The sequence below is a fragment of the Babylonia areolata genome, chromosome 19 (assembly GCF_041734735.1).
Source record: "Babylonia areolata isolate BAREFJ2019XMU chromosome 19, ASM4173473v1, whole genome shotgun sequence".
NCBI lineage: Eukaryota > Metazoa > Mollusca > Gastropoda > Neogastropoda > Buccinidae > Babylonia > Babylonia areolata.
The window spans coordinates 35,303,502-35,328,832 of NC_134894.1; the positions used below are offsets into that span (position 1 = coordinate 35,303,502).

A 25,331-nucleotide genomic window follows, 5' to 3' on the forward strand; every position below is an offset into this window, starting at 1 on the left:
GCAGTCAGTATCATTTCCTGACGTTTTACATATGTAACTTATGATACCTTAGAGGAAATTTCTGTCTCAAGTAATTGAGAGTAGATTCCCCTGATTGTTTTGGCTCGCGGTGTCTGCCAACATGGCTGATGTGACGAGTGCCTTCAAAGCGACAGTAAAGGCGGTTAAATCGCGCATAAAAGTTCAAGGAGGAAATGTGGACACGACAACAAACATTTTACCAGCTTCCAAACAAAGGGGGGACTTCGAGACCAAAGCAAGAGAGGTGGTAAGTTGTAAATATTTTGCAACAGTATGTCAAGCAAACTGAAAGTACTTTCACGAGACTCGGCTTCGGCTGAGTCTCTCGCTGTTGGAAGACTGCTGTCAGAGACCTGATACAGACTCTGACTGTCCTAGATTATACGATTCCAGCAGCTTATATCCCACGATCTTTCTGTGCGCGTGTGTGCGAGTGTGCATATGTGTTGCATTTGCGGGGTTGGGGGTTCGGATGTGGGGAGAGTGAAGTGTGCCCCGATTACTTTTTCTGATCTCGTGTGCCCGATACCACTTTTTTGGAGAAGAGTACGTGGCGATCTCATAGATCTCTCCTAAGGCTAGTTCTTTCTTCGCCTCAGTGCACGTGACAAGAAATTCTGGTGGAAAATTGTCTGGAAAAAGTTCCATAACACTAACACTAACAGTAACACAAGAAAACTTGCTGCCATAACACAAACACAGCAGTGAGATACTAACAAGTTTACATCAAATAACTGACAAAAGTAACTTATGGACTGAACTTTAACTTTAACTAAAACATGTGCCATTTTTTGATGCATTCACTTTCAGTTTCAAACTTCGACTGGATGAATTAAAAAAAAAAAATTTAAAAAAAGAATATTTTTAGAAATGTTCAGGCAAATCCTTATATGCTACACCACATCTGCTAGGCAGATGCCTGACCAACAGCATAACACAATGGGTTAAGCCTTTGAGTTCATGTCTATTTGTGTACCTATTACAATGGATTTCACACACACACACACACACACACACACACACACACACACACACACACACTCATTTATATATAATTTTGCCTGAGGACAACCCTTTTGTTGCTGTGGGTTCTTTTTCAGTGTGCCAAGTGCTTGCTACACACCTGACCTAGGTTTATTGTCTCATCCAAATGAGTGGACGCTCAGTTTGATTTTTCCCAGTCAAGCTTGGGAGAAAGGGTGAGAGTGAGAATTAAAACAAGACCCTCACGGACACTGTGGTGGCAGATTGGCATCTTGCTCTTAACCATTCTGCCATATCTATTAGTGATATTATTATTATTATTAATTTCTGTTATTAATTTCTTTATCATTTTATGTCCTTGTGATTGTTCAGTTTATTGTGAATACATGAATCATGTAATCGATGTATTGTAATTTAACCACATGAACTCTGATGCTTTTGTTTAATTTATCTTTTATGTTTGTGTCAGTTTTTATTTATTTTATCAGACTCATAGTCATACTAAATGAATGATTATATAGCCAATGAAAATATATTATCACTCAGTCAGTATTGGTGATGTTGCAGACAAGCAGCATCAGCAAGCTGCGGGATTTCCTTCTTCAGCACCGAAAAGATTATGTCAATGCAGGAAGGTGGCATTACATCTTTTTCCTTTCTATGTTGTTGTATTCTTTACACACCCACATACAGTACTCTGTCTTTTACTGTGTCTCACGCACTTTCTCTCTTTGTCTCTATCCCTTTGTCTGTCTCTCTTTTTTAGATTCTGTCTCTTTCTGTATTTCTCTTAAGTTTCCCTGCCTCTTTCTCACACATGTACACACAGACACATGCACACACAGACACACAGAGACACACAATCATTGCCTGTATATATTTGAGTGCATGTATTTCAGATATTTTCTTTATGTTATTGTTAGAGTAGACTATTATTTGAGTTTATTGCAAGTCAAGTTGCACAAACAATATAATAACGTGTGTACAATACAGTCTCTCAGACTCAGAGAGAGAGAGAGAGAGTATTTGGGGAAAGGGAAGGATGGAGAGACAGAGAATATACTTATTCAATAATTGAAAATTGTTGTTGGACAAAGTAAATCCAGTTCTAATTGGGGGAAAAAAAAAAAATCCCTGATTATGGCAGAAAAAAGAGCCCCTTATTTTAACAGAGGAACTGAAAAGGAGGAGAGTTTAAAAGATATGATTTTTAGTTACTAATTTAACATGCAATTAAATGTGTCTGTAACCTGTAACTTTTCTAGATTTTATGACACGTATTTCCAGTCTGATGGTCTTAAGTGGAAAATTTAAAGCTTCTGATGAAGAAGGACATTTACAGATTTCAGAAAGTGATATGAATTTTTTAGATTTGTAAACTGCCAAAAAATATGACATCAACAGTATTAATATATTAATGAAAAGCAGCTTTGTGATAGTTAAGAAATTAAAAAAAAGCATGTGTGTACAGTCTTAAAATGAATTTGAAAATTTGTTGCTTGTACAAGTGTTGTACAAAATTCAAACAAGATTAGAATGACTGAACCAATGCCATTTTCATGATTTTGGAAGAAATGGTCACTTGAAATAATTTTGTTTTCCAGCTTGCTGGCAGGCCATTTGTCGTCCATGACAGATGCTGAGAGGGATCAGATTGACAATGATGCACAGAACATCATCAAAACGTGCCGGGAAACGATAAACCGATTCCGTGTGGAGGCACAGAAACAGAAGGTACACCCTCAGGTGAAAGAGCACAGAGCTATCGTCATTTTCCTGATCGATGCTTACTTGAAAGGTGAGTTTTTTGTTTTGTTTTGTTTTTCTTTTAGTTTTTCTTGCACGATTCTTGTCTTTCCTTGTCACATACCACTTCTTTTCTCTGTGTGTGTGTGTGTGTGTGTGTGTGTGTGTGTGTGTGTGTGTGTGTGTGTTAGTGTGCATGTGGGTGTGGGTGTTTGATTGTTTAGGGTGTGTGTGGGTGTGTATGTAACTCTTTGTGTGTGTGTGTGTTATATTAATCAAATGTCTAGTATGTATCTTCATGCAGTTTTCAGTAATGTATTATCAAATTCACTATGTTTATGGACAACAACACCCCAAATGTTTTGTTTTTTAAAACAACTTGCTCTCAGCCAGTCAACAACTCACTGGCTGTTTCTCTTCGTCTTGAGCTAAACAACAAAGAGTTTTGTACATTTTTATCATTCACTTCAATGTGTTACACTACATAGTACAGTACTCCTGACCGGTATGTTGACAGAAGGAAAAAAGATTCAGATTGTTACTTACAATGTATACTTCAGGTACATAATTTGTTTCAACCTTTAGGTGTTTTCTCAGGACATAACTATCATTTAATGTGGAATTGAGCTCACTGTGTTATCAAGGAAGGGTGTATAGGTTATTTATTGATTTTCTAAAAATTTGACCTTATCTTTTGGCAAGCATTTGAAAGAGCCTAAGGACAGTTTCCTGTGTTAATTGTTTGGAGCGGACTATTGACAATTCTGAGTGGAATTTGTGTTTTTTTGTTCTTTTACAGCTGTGTGTCGCATCTACAGTGAACAGAAAGCTGTGCGGGTGAAGCGCGTGGTAGACAAAAAGAAAATGTGAGTATGATTTTACTTTTACTTAGTATGTAGGTTATATAGTTTGTCATGAATTTGCAGGGCTGTCCTCTGATAGTAATATATACAGGTTTGATAGCCAGCAGTGTAGACACTCACAGCATGAGTGTACACTCACATACACATACATTGTATACATGTATACACACACTCATGTGCTAAAGAGACGAAATGGAGTTGATAGCTCATGTGGATTTGTGCTATAGCTTCTTCAGAAAAAATGCCAGAGAGAGCCTGTCTAATAGTTAGGATATTGTCTTTGGTTCTCAGTAATGTGTGTGTGTGTGTGTGTGTAATATATATATATATATATATATATATATATATATATATATATATCTATCTTCCTGAGTGGCAGCTGTGAAGAAAGTGAGCTTTGACAGCTAGTGTGTTTAAATCACTTGTACTTTGAGACCAGTATCAGGATGCCTGGAAATGGAACAACACAGTATTAGTGCATCTGCATGTTTTGACTGTTTCTATGAAATATCAGTTGAATTTTAGTGTGCTAGTTTATGTATACCCATCTTATTTTAGGTATAATGTTGTAAAAAGGTCCCATTGTCTTTCAAGGCCATAGAGGCAGTGAATTCATATTCACTATATCTATGACTCGGCATTGGAAGGTCGGTACCAATCCATTTTTTTCCCCAGCACTTTTAACCTTCCCTGACCAAAGTCAGGTGCCCATTCACACCAGGGTGGAGTGAGGACAATTGGAGTAGAGTGCCTCTCCCAAGGACACCACAGAATGCCATGGTGCCCACTATTTTAGTTATCGCCATGCCATTTTAGTTACAGCCATGCCAGTTGTACAAATTTAGAATTAACAATTAAGAATTGCAAAACCACTTGCTAAGGCATTGTTGTTATTTCTGTAGATGTTTCCTGTGATAGTGATATACTGAATATAATGTTACATTTTTCCTTCATTTGCAGCTCGCGTTTGGAACCTGACAAATCTCGCAGCCATGTCGCTCGTCTGCAGGCACAGCGCCAGACAGACGAGGAAGGAAACATGGAAAAGACTGGTAGGTTCATGCCATTCATGTGTGTGTGTGTGTGTGTGTGTGTGTGTGTGAGCATTTTGTTATTTCCTGGTGAGAAATTGACAGAATGGTCAATACCAGAAGCATATCCAAGGCTGATGAGCATGTATGTATATAGCAGTACTAGTGCCTGATTTTCTCTCTAAGGTTATTTCATTTTTGGATTCTACTGGATTGTGTAATATAAATAACAGAATTTTTGGCGTAAAAAAAAATCTTTTGACTGGAAGGTTTTCAGCCTTGATATGGCTCAATGCGATCATGCATGCATGTGTGTGCATGGATGCATGGACATGAACACTGGTGTGCCTTTGTATGTGCACTGTTTATGAGTCCTGTTTTCATTATTTGTTCGTGCTTTTAGGAGGCCCACCATCAACAGAAGGAAAGCCGGCCCCTCGACCTCAGGCCATGGACCTTCCGGAAAAGCCCAGTTACGAGGACACTGACACAGACATTTCCCCAGAAGAAGCACAGATGGTGAGGCAGAGAGAATTGGTATATATTACCTTTTTTTATTTTTTTTATTGTCTCCATTCATGGGGCAGTATCCTCACACGCGTTTGGTTTCATCTACACATATTGGATTTTTTGTGTTTATTTAAAAAAAAAAATATTTATTTATTTTTTGTTTTAAACTGCAGTGTTTAGACAGCCATGTTCCTTTTTTGTGTGTTTGGGTATTGTGATATTTCTGATGATATATGTTTTGTTGTTTATACTTGGACACTTTTATATATATATATCATGCATTACTTATTCTGTTCAGTGCTTTTGTCAGCTGATGTCCTGCACTAAGTGCTTCCTCAGTGCCTGTGAGATGTCCACTGACATCCTGCATCTGTTACAATTTTTTCTTCATCGGAGTTTGGTTGAGTGAACATAAACAGACTCTGAATGGTTAGTTTAATGTGTCTAGTTAATAAATCTCCTATCAGAATGAACATGTGTCAAGTGGAAGACCCCTTTCTTCTCAATATTGATTTGTTAACTGGACCATGAGGAGCGCATATGAAAAGAGGGTTTGGTTATATGCAATAACGGTGTTAGAAAACTTTGTGCAGCAAAGACAGTGGTCCCAGTCCATGGATTTAAACAACTCTGCTGGCTGTGCAGATGATTATGAATGGGTATAATGATGAGAGATGGATCTCACTTGTCTGATGATTTGTTTGAACTCAAAGGTGATGTGATGAATCTGGCAACAAAACAATATTCAACACTTTGTTCAGTCCATCTATCCAATCAGACATAATTTTTGAGTGGGTGACAATGACAGATGTTTGGGACGAGTGGAAGGACAGAGAGAGGATTGGTGGAAGATGACTGGTTGAAGAAGGCCAGACAGAGGGTGTGAAAGGGGGCATGGCTGTGAACGTCAGTTGAATATCTTTTCACTTGACAACAGCCAATAATCCTTGATTTTCATGAAACCCTTGGTTGACAGTACAGTGTACAGGAAACACTTGTTGTTTTCATGCTTTTTGTCACTGATCATTTGACTGACAAGTTTGTAGAGGAGACAAACTGGACACTTAGCTGACATTTTAGTCTGCTCACTTGCAACCAGGAGGGAGTGAGTATCATCAGAGAACTTCCTCCTCTAAAGGTGGAGTGCTATTTGGTGTGTAAACAGCTTGACTGCTGAGTTTCTGAGAACAGGATTGACAATTTATGTTGACTGAACACACATTTGTCATTACTGGGACAGTTATTCACTTACATGTCTGCTTGAGTGATGATTGTTATAATTAAATCATGACCTGCTTTTTCTTCCACAGGTATAATCCTACAATAAGCATGTAATTTCCAGCTGTATTTTGTTTGTTTTCTTTTTGTATGTCATTCTGTGGAGCTGGAAATACTTTTTTGATGCACAAAAATTATCACTTTGAAATGCCTGAATAGTGATCTACCATCAGAACAATTGGGAAAAAAAAGCCCAGCCCAGTATCCACATTCATTTTCCTTCACTTTTCCTTCACAATATTGTTATTTTCTTTCTGTATCTTTATTTCTGTATCTTCTATAGTTCTTGTTCTTATTTTTTCTTTTAATTCATGACCCCTGAATCCTTAAAATTCCTTGGCAAGGGAGAGCACTTTATTATATTTATTTATTTATTTACTTTTTACCAAATCCTTTGGCACTGAACAAGTTATTGTTGTACACTCATCATTGATTGTTTTGTTGGGTTTTTTTTTCTAGAAAGATATTGTATGTTCCCACATTAAGAAATGTGATTCATATTTTTTCTTTGGAGGGGAGGTTAAGGGGTTAGTATTTCCAGTGTGTTTATGTGGCTGATATCAAGACTGGGCTGGGAAATATTTCATTTTCGGACTTTCTTTTTTTTGCCGTGTTTATGTATCTATTTGTTTATATATTCATTCATTTATTCATTTATTTATTTATTTATTTACATATTTATTTAATTTTATTTTCTTATTGGTATATGATATAAAAGTTCTTTTATCCCCCCCAAAAAAAAGATTCCAGTATTTGGGAGTGGGTGGTAGGATGTCAGTGCAACTCCATGACGTGTGGATTGTGGTGGTCACACTTACAGTGAATTGCAGGTGGAGTGGAGATGTGCTGTGTATATGCACACACACACACACACACACACACACACACACACACACACACACACACACACACATATATATATATATATATATATATATATATATATATATATATATATATATATATATATAATATATATTTATACCTCTCTCTCTCTGTGTCTCTCTCTCAATATATATATGTATGTATGTGTGTGTGCGTGTGTGCAGTTTGAAGAGGAGAACAAGGCACTGTATGCAGAGATGAACAGCATGGCAGAAGAAGTGAGGTAGGTGGAGGTGTGTTTTTTTATGGGGGGGAGGGTGGTGTCAAGGAGGTTCTGAGGGGTGGGGGTGGTGGGGCGAAGGGGGCTAGAGAAAGAGGGGGGGGCTTCTAATCGGACATTATATTTGTTTTTCCTTTTACATTCTGTTTCAATTTTTACCCCCTTTTATGTCACGACAGATATCTCTGTGTGAAATTGTGACTGCTCTCCTTGGAGGAAAGCATGTCGCTACAGCCCAGAGCTACCAGTTTCTTTTTCTTTTTTTCTGTCTGCAAGTGTATTTGTTTTACTAGGAAAGTGTTGTTTTTTTCTTCTGAATTCTGCCAAGAACATTTTTTTTTCTTTTATTTCTTCCTTTTTTGTTTTTGTTTTTCGCCATGGGTTCTTTTACATGTTGCTGAGTCCATGCTGTAGACTAGACCTTGATTTATCAACTCATCTGTCTGAGAGACTAGCACCCAGACCACCACTCAAGGTCTGGTGGAAGGGGAGGATCAGTATATGTGACTTGAACCTGTGGGCACTGGCTTCCAAGTCAGGCACATTTATAATTGTCTGTTGCTTCAAACGGAAGGAAACAAACATTTATTTTACCAGGGTCATGAGATAAGCAAAACATGTGCTTTTTTTCCCCCCACCCATATCCTGGTGTATATACGTTATGTGCAGGCATATGTGTGTGTGTGTGTCTGTGTGTGTGTGTGTGAGGCGCTTAAGTGAGTAGTAGTAGTTCATGTGTGTGTGTGTGTGTGTGTGTGTGTGTGTACATGAACAAGCAAGTGTGCAAGTACCTGTTTGTGTGTGCATACATGCATATTTGATTTCCTTTTTCAGGCAAGCATATGTGATTTAATGCTTGTTGCATTTGTGTGTGTGTGTTTGTGTGCGTGTGTGTGTGTGCGTGTATGCGTGTGTGCGTGTTTGCATGTGTTTGTTTGCCACACACATTTTCCAGACAAATCGAAGGGAAGGTTGTGGAAATCGCCAAACTTCAGGAGATATTCACAGAAAAAGTGTTGGAACAGGTTAGTGCAGTTTCATTTCTTTTCACCCATTGTCAGGGCAGGTTGATGGGAAATGCCATTCCCTTTCATCCTTTGTGTAAGAACAGACAGGAGTGATCACATTTCCTTTAACCTTTGTTTTAGAACAGGTCTGTGTGGCTTTATTTCTTTTTACATTTGTTAGAAGAGGTTAGTGTGGTTTTATTTGTTTTAAGAATTTGTTACAGGTTATTGTAACTATCTGTTTTATTTATTTCTAGAAATTTGTGACAAGTTAGTGTAACTATCTTTTTACCATTGTGAAACAGCAGATTTGTGAACTTTTTAATTTTTTACTGGTGTGTTATCATTTTACTTTTTGTTAGCACAGGATAGTGTAACATTATTTCTGTTTTACTGTTGTTTTAAACTAGTTGTGCAAATTTGTTCCTTTTTGTTAGTGTGCTTTTGGTTTCCTCAAGATGTTACAGCTGTTTGGTCTTAGATCTGGAATCAAGACTTTCATTTTGTGTTTTATTATATGAATATTGTTCTATCAGTAACAGCTGACACTGGTACAACTGACCTTTTCTGTTCCCTAGAGACTTTAGTTTGGGGGTGGGTGGGGGGGGGGAGGGGAGCCCCGATTTGAATCCTGGCAATAGCATCTAGTGGGTTGAGGGTGGAGAGTTTCTTTTTTCCTGATTTTACATGTAAACATTATTTGTGCAGACCTGATAGTGCGTTTATCCCCCTCATGTGTGAATGCGAATGCATGCAGAAGCTGAAATTTGCTTGTCAGTGATCCCGTAATAGACATCAGCGTTCAGTGAGTTATGGAAACATGATCGTACCCAGCATGCACACCCTGAAAGTGGAACATGGCTGCTCAGACAGCCTAAAGCAGTCACACACATGAATGCTGACGTGCAGACATGAGTGAATTTGGTTTCTGTTTATGAACAAAGAAGAAGACGAAAAAGAAGGGCTGTTTTGGAGAGAATCTGTGCCTCTTTTGCCTGGGTAGCAAAATGAGAGTTGAATGGTTTATTGAACAGTCATGTCTTGAACAACTGTTAGGCCCTGAGGCTGTGTAGTTGAACGCAGGGGATGGATGGCTAGCAATATAAACAGTGAAGTGACAGGCACAGCAGCCTAGTGGTTAGTGTTGGGCTTTCAGTTTGAGGGTCCTGGGTTTGAACCCACCCTTGTCACAGCGTCTCCCAGGTCAACAAATGTGAAGACCTGTGAGTGCCAGAATCCCCTTCATGTGCATACATGTACAGAAGTTCAAATGCGTGCATGGAAGATCTTGTCATTCATGTAAACGTTCGGTGGGTTATAGAAACACAGACATACCCAGCTTGCACATCTCTGAAAATAGAGTGTGGCAGCCTACAAGGTGAGGTAAAAATAGTCATGTGCATGAAAGCCCACTCGTGCATGTATACAAGTGAACATGGGAGTGGCACCCCATGAATACAGAAGAAACAGTGAAGTCAAACATGACATGCAGAAGACTTCTTCTTCGTTCATGGGCCTCAACTCCCACATTACTTGTACTTGTATGTACAAGAGTGGGCTTTTACATGTATGACTGTTTTTACCACGCCATGTAGGCAGCCATACTCCATTTTCAGGGGGATGCAGAAGACAAGACAAAATGAAAGTTTCAATTACTGATGTAAGAGATTCTTGGTTTCACCAAGATACTGATGTGAAATTTCTTGAACAGTTTTTTTTTAACCGTCTTGATGACATCTCAGCATGTTTGCTTGACCTCCTGACTGCTGCTGACGACTATGCTTGTTCAGCAAAGGGCTGTTGTGGCAGTGAGATAAGACAAAGATTACAGGTCAGGATGTCAGTCACCATTCTTTGTCTGGACTTGTGCCTCTGTGGACTGCAGTACTTACGTTCTGCAAAAGTAATCACACCCTCTTGAAGTGCACAAGAAGTCGCTGCTTGTAGTACTTCAGATTCTTGCCACACTGATCCTGTTTCACCAAGCGTCATCAGTCAAGGGGTAAAGGGAGTTTCAGGGGTACAGTCTTGTGAGCAGTGGCTTCCATTGTGTGACAGAAAAGGTTGCAGAATGGTTAAGACACTCATTTACCAATACAGGTGTCCTTGAGGGTGTGTGTTTGAAACTAAGGTTCCGTGTACAGGACACATTTGGGGCATTGAAAATAAACAATGGCAACATACGTGTCATCCTCTGACGAAATTATGAAGAAGAAATTCACTCTGATAGGAGCACAAAAATATATACGCATGCTCTCAAGGCCTGAGAAGTGCGTTGGGTTGTGCTGCTGGTCAGGCCTCTGCCTAGCAGATGTGGTGGTGTATTTGGATTTGTTTGCTCACAGTGATGCCTCCTTGAGAGACTGAAACTGAAGCTTGAGACTCTTGCCCCACTGACCTCATTTCACCAAGGTTCAGCAGTGGAGGGTTGAAGGGAGATTACTGGTGAACGGTCATGTGAACAGTGGTTTCTGTTGTGTGGCAGGACAAGCAGATAGACGTGATCTCCACCACCGTGGTGGGAGCGACCATCAATGTCAAAGACGCCAATGAAGAAATCAGAGAGGTGGGTACTACAAGTCTGTGTGCTACGCTGTTATGTCTGACTGTTTTAGAATGTGCTGATTTAAAAAAAAATATATATATGTGTGATCACAGTCATGTTTTTATTATAAAAAAGAAGCGAAAGAAAATATAAATGAAAGAAAAGAGCAATGGAACAAGTGCACACAAGACCTTTACAATATTTACTTAGACATTTCATCCTGATAGCTCTCACACCAGTTGCGATGTGAATATGATGAGCATTGCTTCAGTGTAGCAATGCACTTAAGCTATGTTAATGTGAAATAAATTGGCAGTGTTGATTTTGTTGTTGTAATCATATATGCAGAATTAGACAAGTGGCATTGATTTATAACATGCTGTGTTCCAGGCCATTAAAAAGAAAGCAGAGTTTCGAGTTTGGATCCTGTTTTTCCTGGTTGTCTGCTCATTCTCGCTTCTCTTCCTCGACTGGTACAATGGCTGACTTTTGATGCTGAAACCCCATGAACTTGTGTGTGTGTGTGTGTGTGTGCAAGCGTGAGGGTTTTGTTCTGGAAGCAAACAGCAGTGTCTAGGGAGGGAAGGGGATGGAAGGTTGGGGTTACGGAGGGAAGGGGTGAACAAGACAGTTTTGAAGGTGATGCCAAGGTGTATTTTTCCAAGCCAGGTAAAAGTTGACGTTTGGAGATTCAGGAGTTCAGGGGGCCACCATTGCAGAGTCAGTCAGATGATGGACTTCTGATCTGTGTTCACTCCATTCATCTGTGGTACTTTACTCCCATTTACCTCACTCCACCCAGATGCGGAAAGATACTCGACTTTGGATTGGGGAAGGATAATATGGCGGAAGGAGAGGATTGGGCCTCGTTTGTTTTGAGACATTACCAGCAGTACCATGACGGTTCCTCTTGTTTTCAGACTGTGTGATTGAATTTTACAAGACTGCTTTCTTTTATAATTCATACTGGCATCAACCAGGCTGGAGAGATATTGACACCTGCAGTGTAGGTCAGATTAGAGCAGTGCTCCTGAAAACACTTGGGTGTGGTGGTGATTGATGATCAAGTGTGTTATCCCAATGTTTTCCCTGTTCGAGTCCATAGCATGCTCAACTTTGCACAGGAAGTAGTTAGGATAGTAAATTTCTACAGTAACACATTTTAGTATCGGTACTTTTTAAGTTTGTTCATATTTAGATGGTGATATTTTTAGGTGACTGATGAAATTCAAACTCATAGCCTCCCTTTTAATTCGAACTGTGGTGTGGCATCTGTCATTAGGGGATATTGTTTTTTTCCTGTCATAACTGAATAAAATTTTGAAATGAAAATTACAGAGATGGAAGTTGCAGCAGTACATCTGGATTAAAGAGGTGAAGTAGTAGCTTCATTATTCAGGCCTTTTACCCATCTTTGGGGTACAATCTCAATAAGACTACCATAGACCTCTATCTTTGCTTCTATCTGGCTTCAGGTAAGGCCAGTCTTCTTGGTGTCTGCCTGGAGTCTCCTCACCAGGTGCTTCTCAGTTGGCCTCTCTTTGCCTTCTCTTCGGCCTGTCTGGTGACATTCAGTGCTGGTGAAGGTAGACATCTTCCAGTTGGGTTGCAGTTTGAGGCATGGTGAAAAATGGACGCAACAGCCGAGTGTCCAAAGCTTTGGACTTTTCAGTCAGACTGTCTTGGGTTGGAATCCTGATCATGGCACCTGGAGGGGTGAGGGTGGAGATCTTTCTGATCACTTAGAGCAGTGTGCTGATCTGCTAGTGCCGGAACCCCCTTCATGTGTCAAGTATATGCAGGAGGTCAGATATGCACATTAAAGACCCCTTGATCCATGTTAGCGTTCAGTGTATTATGGAAACAACAACATACCCAGCATGCACACCCCTGCAAGCAGAATATGGATGCTGACATGGCGGGGTAAAAATGATTGCACACGTCAGATCCTACCAGTATGTGCAAGTGAAAATAGGATTTGCAGCTCATGAGCACAGTAGGGACAGGGGGAAGGAGAACAGAAATGAAGACTTCAGTATCGCATTCCCCATCCCAGATTCTGAAGGCAAGTGTTGACTGTGGTGCTGTGGGTTGTCTGCAGCTTTGAGAATAATTATGATTATGGTGATAGACATTGCAAGGGTATTTATTGAATGGTGGATGTAGATTTGCTTCACAATTTAGCCATGAGCTGCCCAGAATTCTTCAGTGTGTGCCAAATGTATGTTGTGTCATTGATTTTCAATTTATTTAACCTGTAGGCTGCCTATATGACGAGATAACTCATCATGGCAAGCATGTACGCTTCGCTGCCACAATGACGAGAACTCATCGAAATATTCTGACTTTTCCCTGCTTTGCGTTCAGTTCGTTGACAAAAATGCTGGTAGCTTTAGCTTGGGGAATCTTTCTGGATTCTATTCATAGCTAGAAACTCCATCTACGTCATGAGGCAGTCCTTTATTTGAACGTTTTGGTTGGGTTACTGTCCCAGTGTTTGCCAGGCTCCTCTCCTCGCTCGCTCAACAAAATGGACTGACGCCGTGCTCAAGACATGCGATCGTAGCAAACTGAATCAACCAAGATTGCTTTCTTTTGCTGATGCTCAGAAAGAATTGAAGCGTAAACTCGAAGAAGGCAGTGATAAACATTTATAGGACGATTTGATAGAAAATAAAGGGAGCAATCAAGAGAGTGGCCAAGCTACGACTATCAGTGAGTGATGCCGGCTGTGCAAACCTTGGCAGACGACAGAAAGTGACTGAATTATTATCAGGGCAGTGTGAGCGATTTTCTTGGCACTCAGCCAACATGGTCTGATGAGAACTGGATAAAGTGACCGTGTGAGAGGGGTGAAGAGGAGGGGGGTGGAAACTGAGGGGGCGTGGCCTCTCATCCACATTATCACTTGGAGAAGTCACAATGCATTGTGTATCTATCTCTTTTTAATTTTTTTTTTATTGTGGTCGTTCTAGTATGATTTTATGTATGCAGATATCCATTTGTCCAGAAAATATGATATTTTAGTGCAAATTACATGACTAATGTTAGTAATGAACAAGTTGAAAATGTGACAAAAAACAAAACACTGATTTCAAAACAACAGCATGTTACTAAAATATATATAAAATGGGAAAACATCATGTGTTTTGTGTTCTTTATTCATTTACCTTTCAGAAAATATATACTTTTATGGGTCTTTCTCCAATAACAAAGAGCACAGAATTTTTTGAAAATATATACCCGTTTTTTTGTGAAAAAACCCTGGCAAATAGATTTCACTTAAATCTTATTTTCCTGGCAGCGAAAGGGTTAAATAATTTAAAAACAATTCTTAAGTTTTAGCAGTTTTGCTGATGTCACAAAGTCTAGAAAGGTGTCAAGAAATTTTTTTCTCATTCATGTATTAGACATGGACAATTTTCATTTTGGAAGCGAGAGAAAGACTGCATCATGCTGCATGTTGTATGGTTTGATTTAGTGCGTTTGTTTTAGGGGTCTGTGTGTGAATGTGTACAGACATGTGCATGGTTTGTTTGTTTTTTTTGTTGTTTTTCTGCTGCTGGTGGTGGTCTATTTTGCTCTGGAAAATGACGTTTTCATTGGTTCATCATATGAGTGGAGGGATTGGAAGGAAGAAAACCAGACCAGGATAAAGGATATGTTTGTCGCTGTCTGTAGATCTTTCTTTATGGACTTTCTACTCACACCACTCTGGATGTAAATATGTTAGAAGTGTTGCTTTAAAGTAGAAATTCAATGTTGCTATGTGCAAAATCTGATGGCAGTGTTGATTTTTTTTGTTTGTGTGTAATATGTTATATGCAAAAATAGATAGTGGATTTGGTATTTTGTACCCATTCATGTTGCAGGAGATGGTGACAGAATGTAGTGTATTGTTAGTGCAATATTGTGTGTTGGAACATGAGTGATACTTTTACTGTAAAAAGTCTGGAATGCAGTCAAAAGTAGAATGTTAAAATCCTTGTGAAGTGTGAAACCTTTGTTTTGGTCTGAACTTGTAATAAAACGCTTTACGAGTACAGTGGTCTTTTTGTGACATGTATGGAGAAGAAAAAACAATCAATTTCATTAAACCAAACTGTTTGCACAATGAAAAAAGTATAGAAAATGATGACGAACAGAAATGTTTAGGAGTCTAACTTTCTATTTTCATGTCTTTATAAATTTTGTATTTCATCCCTCAAAATCAGAGTTATGTGTGCATGTGAATGACTGGTGTGAAAGTGCTTTCATTTGTCTCTGCATGAGATTACTACTTTTTTGACTCACTTGTGTAAACAAAGTGAGTCTATGTTTTAACCCGGTGTTCGGTTGTCTGTGTGTGTGTGTGTGTTTGTGTGTGTGTGTGTCTGTGGTAAACTTTAACATTGACATTTTCTCTGCAACTACTTTGTCAGTTGACACCAAATTTGGCATAAAAATAGGAAAAATCCAGTTCTTTCCAGTCATCTTGTTTAAAACAATATTGCGCTTCTGGGATTGGCACAAAAAAAAAAAAAAAGAATGAAGCCTAATTATATGCAAACTGCATTTAGTGTTATATTAATATTTTTTGTATTCTCTAAACTTGGCACTTTGATCTGATATTCTGACCCAACAGCTAGAGCAGTCATTATTATCATTTTTTGTTCAAACAGGAACTTCTTTTGCTAAGCATGGAATTTTTATTTATTTTGCAAACGTTTTGGTGCAGGTAGTAAAAAGGGGAAATTACTCTGTAATGCTAGTGGAGTTAATTTGCTTTAAACTGATCTTTCTCATCTTAAACATTACATTTTGAAACAAGAGAGGCAAGGCCTTCAAGACTCACTTGTGATGCACTTTAAAAAAAAAAACCAAGCTTTTTATGTATTGAGTATAATTTCAAAATGTAATGTTTGAGAAAGATCAGTTTGAAGCAAACTAAGTTCCCCAGCAGAGTAATTTCCCTTGTTCTGCTATCTACACCAAAGCGTTTGCAATAAATAAAACTTCCATGCTTAGCAAAAGAAGTTCCTGTTTGAACAAAAAATGATAATAATGACAGATCCTTTGTTGGGTCGAATATCAGATCAAAGTGCCAAGTTTAGAGAATACAAAAAATATAAATATAACAGTAAATGCATTATACTCAATACATAAAAACATGGATTTTTTTTAAAGTGTATCACAAGTGAGTCCTGAAGGCCTTGCCTTTCTTGTTATTAATAGAAAAAAACTATGGCCTTCTTCCAGTGTACAGAAGTTTGGTTACTACTACGAAAAAAATATTACTGTTTCATGTCACATTATTGTGGAATGATTGGCACCAGTATGATACCTTTAATGTTTAGAAAACTTCAAGTAATGGGCAATGTTCCATTTTTGTAAGGAAGTATCAGTATCAGTAGCTCAAGGAGGCGTCATTGTGTTTGGTCAAATCCATGTACGCTACACCACATCTGCCAAGAAGATGCCTGACCAACAGCATAACCCAACGCGCTTAGGCCTTGAGAGAGAGAGAGAGAAAAAAAGGAAGTATGATGGACAAGTCTCCTTCTGGATCACGCTGGTAATGAGAATGCTTTTCTTCAGCCATCAACAACAAAGGCAAAAACCATGAGTTACACAAATATATTTAATTGTCACAAACATACCTGGTAAATATGGCTTCCTTCATGCTTTTTAACACTTTTCAACGAAATGGAAAAATGGACAGTTTTAACCATTGAACACAAACAAGTACAATTACTGTTGCTCTAAGGCAAAGGCACATAACCTTGAACCATCACTGATAAGCATTTCCCTTCATCTTGTTTTCATCAACAAGTAGAGAAATAAACCCAGAAAATTCTCCTCACTGAGAGCAGTTATTGTCCTTGTTTTTTTTCAAAATATTTCCCACTCTCACTGCAACATTTAGATTTCCTTCCAGTTCCAAGCAAGTATAAAAGCTTGCAGACTGATCCATGTACATTACATCTCATCCACTTAAAAACGAAACGAAAGAACGGTTCGGCATTCAAATTACATTTCCAATCAGTTTTACAGCCATTCGTGCTTCACATTTGTATTGTAAGCAGTTTTCTTAACCCTTTCACCACCAAACTCGCATTTATGCACAAGCTAGGTAGAGGACCCATGTCACTGAAGGGTGACCAGGTCATGGGTCTTTTATCCATGAACCTACTGCTCTTAATGTTCGGTGGTAGGATAAGTCAATATTTTCTACCCATCACAGGGGGAATCCACAGCTGTACTTGGACACCATATTTACTGTGAATTTTGCACTCTGAATTGACTGGCGGTGAAAGGGTTAAGTTCAGCTTTCTTCATTCAGAGAGGAATATGTATTCTCAACCAGCCAGAACACAAATGAATAATCTTCCAGCTGCGTTTCACTGCCAAGCATGGTACACACAAAGCAGTTAAATGGACTACACAGAAATAGTCTGTATGCCTCCTTTCTGGAATCAAGGTGCTTTCAGTTCACAACCTTGATGAGTTATGTAATCTAGCACATACCAGGATGAAGAAAAATACAACACAAAGTGTCATTGTACCAACACATAAGCAAGTTTGGAAATTGTGAAGCAGCTGTACCCAGTCCCTCTGCCTCCAGATCCCTTCCACTGTTTTAGGGATGTCACTTCCCTTAAGACACTTGAATCCCTGGCAGTTTCCAGGAGGCATCCAGTTCAGTCAAACACACACCCTTTCTTCAGAATGATGTTTGCATACTGTGCTGTTTCTCTGCAACAAACGAAAAGAAGACACAAATTTATCTGATTACTTTACTGCTGGCTTTTACATTTCTGTAAATATTTTAAACACCACTGAAAAAAAAAGAAAAAAAAAAAAAGGGAGAGAAGAGTACAGTTTTTGTTTCTTAAGGAATAGTATTATTGGATATCCCAGTCTTTTTCCAGTTCAGTGAATTCTGCAGATAAAGTAGTTTTTGTTACTGAAGGACGGCAGAACCAGAATACAACCCTCATGCTTGTATTCATCATTTCGTGTTGTTTTGTTTTCATGTACCAACATCAACCATTTAGAAGAACCATAAAGCTATTTTATTATACCTGTAGAAAAAAAAAACAACTGAAAAAAACTGACACACATGACCCAATATTCATAGTTTAGGTTAATGGTTTGATAAGCAGTAAAGAAATATTAAACAAAAAAGAAGAAAAATTATTAACCCTGGGAAGAGAATACTATCACAATAAAAGATTGGCTAAACAGTCAAAACTTAACAGTAATTATTTGCCAACACCAGTTCCATAAAATGAAAGAGCTTTGCCATACATAATGGGTCTTAAATGACCTGCAATCATGATCTTAGTAACCTGATAACTGGGTCAGGTTTTAAGCTACCACCACAAAAATTTAAGACTTTAGTCAATACAGCATGGCTATGCACCTGCACCAAAAAGTATTTGCTTTTGTCAACAAGCAAAGGAGTTAAAAAAAAACAAACAAAAAACACACACACACACAAACACCCCTACCTCTCAGTATGTTGTGGGTCCAAGAAGACCCATACTCTCAAAGAAGAAACAATGGGTCACAGGAGACCCACTATGTACGGCAAGGTTTTATTCCTTCAGAAAAAAAAACATGGGTCATTGTGGACCCCAGAAATATGGTACAACAAAGTTTAGGTGATGTCAGAAGGATCACACAACCTTCTTCACTGCACAAACTCACCCTGTGTGTACAACGGCGTATGCTTTCTTTGCACGCTCATAGAAAGCAAACCTTTCCACTTTCTCCATTCCTACCTGAAAAAAGGTACAGAAAAATGAAAAATAACCAAAACGATTTGACAACCATCCCAAACGTAAACAAAACAAAATGCACACAAACTGTCAGATTTCATCACTTTATGAGGCATACAAATTTCTGTTTTGTCCTTGTTTTTCACTGCTCACTTTGTGTGCTTTCTGTTTTGTCCTTGTTTTTCATTGCTCACTTTGTGTGCTTTCTGTTTTGTCCTTGTTTTTCACTGCTCACTTTGTGTGCTTTCTGTTTTGTCCTTGTTTTTCACTGCTCACTTTCCATTCTGCACTTTCGGAGTACTTTCAATCCATGCAATCTTATTTTTGTAGAATTCCAGTTTTCTGTTTCAGTCTGGAATTGATAACTTACAACCATAATTATACTTAAGGACTAACTGCTGTCCAAATCTTTCTTCAGTCTTATTTCAGACAATTGCTTGAAAACACTGTTGATGTTTAAAATAGGAAATTTTCTATCTAAAATTACGTTTAAATAACATACTTACCGTGACCCAACTAGTGCAGACTCCGGCAGGGGTCAGACCCCTGCCGGAGTCTGCACTAGTTGGGTCACGGTTAAGTATGTGTAATTAAAAAACTCTTACCTGAACAATACAATAACAACAACAACAACAATGATGATAATAATGATAACAAACTAAAATAAAACGAAAGTAATAATAATACTAAACTGAGGTCTTGTTTGCACAGTACTCCCACCACAAGAGCAGAATCACCACACTTATCAGTAAAATTTAATAATTAAATGTAATGTGAGATCTGTAAGAAAACATAACAGACACAATGTAACATTCATCATTTCAAGCCAATGTGGTGTTAGGATACATGTACAGATCAGTCTGTACCACTTTGACACGCTTCAATGAAGCTGAAATTTCAAAGCACATGCACAAAACACACAGCACACATGCAGTTAGCTTCTTGCATGGGCCAGGTTGATGCACTACCTCTTTGCCCTCTGCAGCGTTCACTATGGTCTGGTATGTGTCCCAGATTGGCACGGGTAAATTCTTGGCTTCGTCCGATGGCACACGCTGCATCACTGCCACCTGGTGAGGGAACGTTACTGTCCACACTGGAACAATCTGCTATTTTTCTACCTTATGACATTACTCAGGAGAAGTGTTATTGAACATTGAAACAATGTGACAAATTACTGTTTCTTTATCGCATGACATTGTTCAGGAGAAGTGCTATTGAACACTGGAACAACGTGACAAATTACTGTTTCTTTATCGCATGACATTGTTCAGGAGAAGTGTTATTGAACATTGGAACAGCATGACAAATTACTGTTTCTTTATCGCATGACATTGTTCAGGAGAAGTGCTATTGAACATTGGAACAACGTGACAAATTACTGTTTCTTTATCGCATGACATTGTTCAGGAGAAGTGCTATTGAACATTGGAACAACGTGACAAATTACTGTTTCTTTATCGCATGACATTGTTCAGGAGAAGTGCTATTGAACATTGAAACATTTTGACAAATTACTGTTTCTCTTCTGTATAACATTATTCAGGGGAGGCGTAATGCACGAATTGTTAAAAGAAAAAGAAAATGAAGAAAAAAACAGGGTCCATGGGTCAAGGAATGTGTGTGTGTGTGTGTGTGTGTGTGTGTGTGTGTGTGTGTGTGTGTGTGTGAGTGTGTGTGTGTGTGTGTGTGTGTGTGACTGACAGAGAATGATCAAGGAAAAGACAATGAGACAGGATATAGTTGTATGTATGTGTGTTTGACATGGTACAAGGGTCAGCGAGAGTGAAAGAGAGAGAGAGAGAGAGAGAGAGAGAGAGAGAGAGAGAGAGAGAGAGACGTAGACATTTTATTCATATAGGCCATAGCCCCTTAGAAGGGGGTACACATGGAATTGACATTAAGTCGCATATTAATACAAAGAAAAATTACGTTACATAGGCACTGCGTTGTTTAAAAGCTCTATGCAAATATAAAGCAAAATGTTGTACAATAGTTTCGTTCACAGACGATAATAACAAAATGAGTTTAAATAAACAAGGCTGTCTATAAAATTTGAGTGGAATTAATTGTTCTCGAATATTTCTCAATGCTGGACAACTAAGCACAAAATGGACCTCATCTTCAGGTGATTCAAGAGAGAGAGAGAGAGAGAGAGAGAGAGAGAGAGGAGAGAAGGACAATGTCCACAATATTATACACACTGGCATAAAGAGTGTGGTTTTGGTCCTGTTCAGTGGGAGGATGTAGCAATCCCTTTACTGGGGGACCTATCTACACTTAGAGTATGTGCACACGTGGTACTGAGGACAAATCAGTTTACTCATCCTCAACAGACAAAGATTAAAATTTTGCACTGATCAAGTATGTGGATTTCCAAACAGAAATCATATTTCTTTTTCATAACCTCTTTTGTCTTTGAGCTGGTTGGTCTTTTAAGCTACTCTCTGCTTCCTTCTTTATGGACATTTTTTCACTGTTTTACACCATCAGATTGCTGGGTGTAACAAATCTGGCTCTCTGTCCTATCATTATTATGTGTGTGTGTGTGTGTGCGCACCGATTTGATACACTTCAAGGGAAACAACCCTAGAAAAAAAAGGTATTTTTTGCGCTGAATCTTGTGCAGAGACGAATAAACGCGATTTCGCACCAATCATTCACATACATACTCAACTCTAAAATTGGAGAAACTGAAGACAAGGAAGAGGCAGGGAAGGGAGGCTATTTTGGGAAGAGGTGGGTTTTAAAGCCTGACTTGAAAGAGATGAGTGTGGAGACTTGACGAAGCAAAAGAAGAAGTTCATTCCAACTGCAAGATCTAGAGACAGAGAAAGAATGGCAGCGAACAGCTTAGTGTTTGAATCTGGGTATACGTAAACAGAGCGGATCTGAAGCCGATCGTAGTGAGCGAGACGGAGTGTAGAGGTGAAGGCAGCCGCAGAGATAGGAAGGGGCAGATTTGTGAATGCATTTATAAAAAAGCACCATGCATTTCAGAAAGAGTTGGGGAGGATTGGGGAGTTGGGGACACACCCTTAGATTGTGTTCTCTCGTCAATGCGTGACTGACATCTCAGCCAAAGGAAACACATGGAGACAGACAGACAGCTTGAACAGTGGGGTTTGCTGTGTTTCTTGGATTATCGCAGAAGGGTATCGATATCAATAATGCTGAAGATGATGATGATCAAAGACTGCACTTACCGGCTGGTCTACATACTGGTCCAAGGGAAACAGTTCCATGATTGCCTTCAAGATTTCTGCAGCCCCAATCCCTGCAATCACAATTGAATCAGGTGGGTGCCTGTTATAAATGTAGTTTTATATATAACATGTATCTACACAGCAGTGATAGTGAACCTTCCCCATATGGTATGTGATCATGTGTATTTTGCGCACACGGATTGGAGAGAGTTCAAGGGAAACAACCCATGAAAAGCACCTTTTCCAAGTTTTTCTTTTCAAAGAGATCTATCAGTCAAACTATCTCTCTGTCTATCTATATGAATCACTCTTTCTCTCTACACACGCACATGCTGTGTGTGCAAAAATATATTTATCTAGTTATCTATACACATGTATATATATGACAGAAGGACTGATTTATACTGGCACTTAAAAAAAAGATCCTATTACTTTTGTAGTTAACAAACACACACACACACACACATGTGCGCACACACCATGTCACCATGATTGTGATTTGTGCTGTGATGGTATGGTGTATAGTTTTCGGTATTGTCATTCTTATCATTGATATTTTATCACTGCCTTTCTCTCTCTGTCAGTATAAAATATATATTTTTTTTTTAGATCTGAAGTAGTCTTGCTATTGTGTTTCGGCTGTAGCTACTTTTGTTTTCTCCACATAGGCGGATAGTAGTTTGCACAGGACAGGAATGTCAGACCCCTGCCGGAGTCTGCACTAGTGGGTCACGGTTAAGTATGTGTAATTAAATGTGTTTTTAAGTAATTTTATGTGGAAATTATATACATGTACGTTCATATGAGTGTGCAAATGCATTCATGTGTGTGTGTGTGTGTGTGTGTGTGTGCATATGCATGTATGTGTGTGTGTGTGTGTGTGCATATGTGTGTGTGTGTGTGTGTGTGTGTGTGTAGATGGTGGTGTGGGGGGTAGTGATGCGAAGAAGGCATGTGTGAACCACCACTGTTTGTTGTTGTTGTGATTTCTAGATGTGGAGTGGCTGACTACTGACTATCCTTTTAATATCCCTTGTGGCATACCAGATTCTTCTGTTTGAGGCCCATAGAGTCTTGAAGTCTTGATAATGCATAAAATCTGCATTAACAGTAGAAGGATGCACTGCACTGCACTCACTAATCTGGCCTCTGGTACATTCTAAAAATTTCTTGAATGAACATAAAAGAATGAATGAACTATCATCTGCTACAAAGAAAAGTTGTTTTGGCTCAACACTTCTTGGCTGAGAAAACAAGACAATTAAGAATAAAAGATATATATGCCTTTGTATACATGTGTGTAGCAACACAGATCTGATCAGAAATGTGCAGCATTAGAGTAACCCTCTGATGGTAGTCTCAGAAGTCTTGAACTTCTTAGTATTAAGGTTAAAGAGTCCCTGGAAACTCCAAGATTTTTAACTTATCAGAAGCCCAACAACAGTAGAAATAATAACAACAACAACAATAATAGCAATGTACAATGATAAAATATCTACCCACCATAACGACAATGACACCAGCAACAAAACCTTTTTTTTTTCCCTCACCATCAGCTCTGATCTCCTTTGGCCCATGCTTACACACGGAGGAACTTGGAAAATGAAGGTCTGCCAACACTGAAAAGTGACAGTCATTTATTAAAAAGAGTTTCTCACAAATAGCTGTCACAATATCAATAATGATGATAACAACAAGAAGACATTTCAATAGTGTACTTGCAAAGCACTTACGAATAATATTAATAATCTGAATCTCTCCAGCAGTCATGAAATTTGTATCAGTGTTTTCAAGAAAGCTGAGATCTGTGAGTTACGATACTGTGAAGGAAAACATTTCATGAAAATGACTATATCTATCTGTCTATATCTATATATGTATATCTGTCTATATCTATCCATACACACACACACACACACACACATATATATATATATATATATATATATATATATATATACATGTGTGTGTGTGTGTGTATGTGTGTCTAACTCTATACATGTAATATACACATATGTATAATATATGATACTATATAATACAATATAACATAACACATAACATACATCCATATATCTAGTTATCTATTCTTTTCCATGTATTGGCAGAAACTGAAAACATAATTATTTCTGTTGATTCCCAAAGGGAAAAGATGAGAACAACATCAAACACAATGGCTGAAGCTGTCAATGTTGTGCAACAGAGTCTTTTGTCAGTCACAGTTTAAGTGTGCATATCATTGGTCATTTTTAAATCCAACACAGAAAAATGAATCAGAAATGACATTTGATTTTCATGAATAGTTTTGAAAAGTACTTACTTGAATTTTAGTCATATTTCAGTCATCAAATCAAGTTATTATCAAACAAACTGGTATGATTACAAACTTAAGTAATTACTTAATTTTCTTTGAGTCATTTTGAGTAAGTAACAACAATTAGTACAAATCAAAGACAGTTTTCCTATCTTACAAAATCAATACACATGTGTGTGTGTGTGCGCGCACGCGCGTGCACGTGTGTGTGTTGAGTGTGTGTGCATACGCACGTGTGTGTCTGTGTGTTTGTGTGCGTGTGTTTGTGTGTGTGCATGCGTGAGTACGTGTGTGTGCGCGCGCGCGCGTGTGTGTGCATGTGTGTGTGTGTGTGTGCGTGCGTGCGTGTATGGGTGTGTTACATTAATGACCCTTCCTTTTATTTCTGGATCACAGTCATAAAAAGATCATGTCACGAATGAAAGAATGAGGAAGTGGAAGGCCAAACACGATGACTGATCAGCCGAGTTTACGGCATTGTGATCAGGCGCATCCGCATCCAAATCCATACACAAACATCATGAAGTTTTCCTGCCGCACCTAACCACACGAACACTGAATTAGGAATATGACTAAGAATTTAACAGGGTACACTGCTGCTTGGTGTTTCAAAGAGAATTCCCATTACCCACTCGGAGGAAAAAGCTTACACGATCAAACTCCAATGCAACCACGAAATCCCGAAGTGAAATTTAGATCATGCCATTTGGAGACAACAATTTGGAGGATTGGTCGAGTGTCGGTCGTTCACCCAAAATGTCACAGTCTGAATTTTCACGTACCGATTTCGTCACCATGACCCATAGAACTGAGCGCATGCAGAAGGTCTGGAGACAAGACTTTGGGTATCTTTCGAAGCGGCATTTTGAAACTAAAGTACAGTGTTTTGTTCGCTTGTTCCTGTTTTGGTTGTCTGCTGACCACAACTGGTGTGGCAGTTCAAAGAAGGTGAACTCAA

General features: G+C 38.7%; 2 protein-coding genes across 2 annotated transcripts; one reads left to right on the forward strand and one right to left on the reverse strand.

The window, feature by feature from the left end:
• Positions 1-15,133, forward strand: LOC143293659 (syntaxin-18-like). Its single transcript, XM_076604787.1, has 10 exons — positions 1-268; positions 1,573-1,640; positions 2,610-2,803; positions 3,551-3,617; positions 4,575-4,666; positions 5,049-5,164; positions 7,483-7,541; positions 8,494-8,563; positions 11,031-11,111; positions 11,481-15,133. The coding sequence occupies exons 1-10, from the start codon at positions 122-124 to the stop codon at positions 11,574-11,576; spliced, it is 990 nt and encodes a 329-aa protein (XP_076460902.1). The 5' UTR covers positions 1-121; the 3' UTR covers positions 11,577-15,133.
• A 1,559-nt stretch (positions 15,134-16,692) lies between these two features.
• Positions 16,693-25,331, reverse strand: LOC143294290 (fucose mutarotase-like). The gene is made up of 6 exons (XM_076605725.1): positions 25,156-25,331; positions 23,610-23,678; positions 22,060-22,130; positions 19,822-19,923; positions 18,783-18,856; positions 16,693-17,825 (listed from the first exon to the last, which is right to left on the reverse strand). Exons 1-6 carry the CDS (start codon positions 25,235-25,237, stop codon positions 17,771-17,773), a joined length of 453 nt encoding a protein of 150 aa, XP_076461840.1. The 5' UTR covers positions 25,238-25,331; the 3' UTR covers positions 16,693-17,770.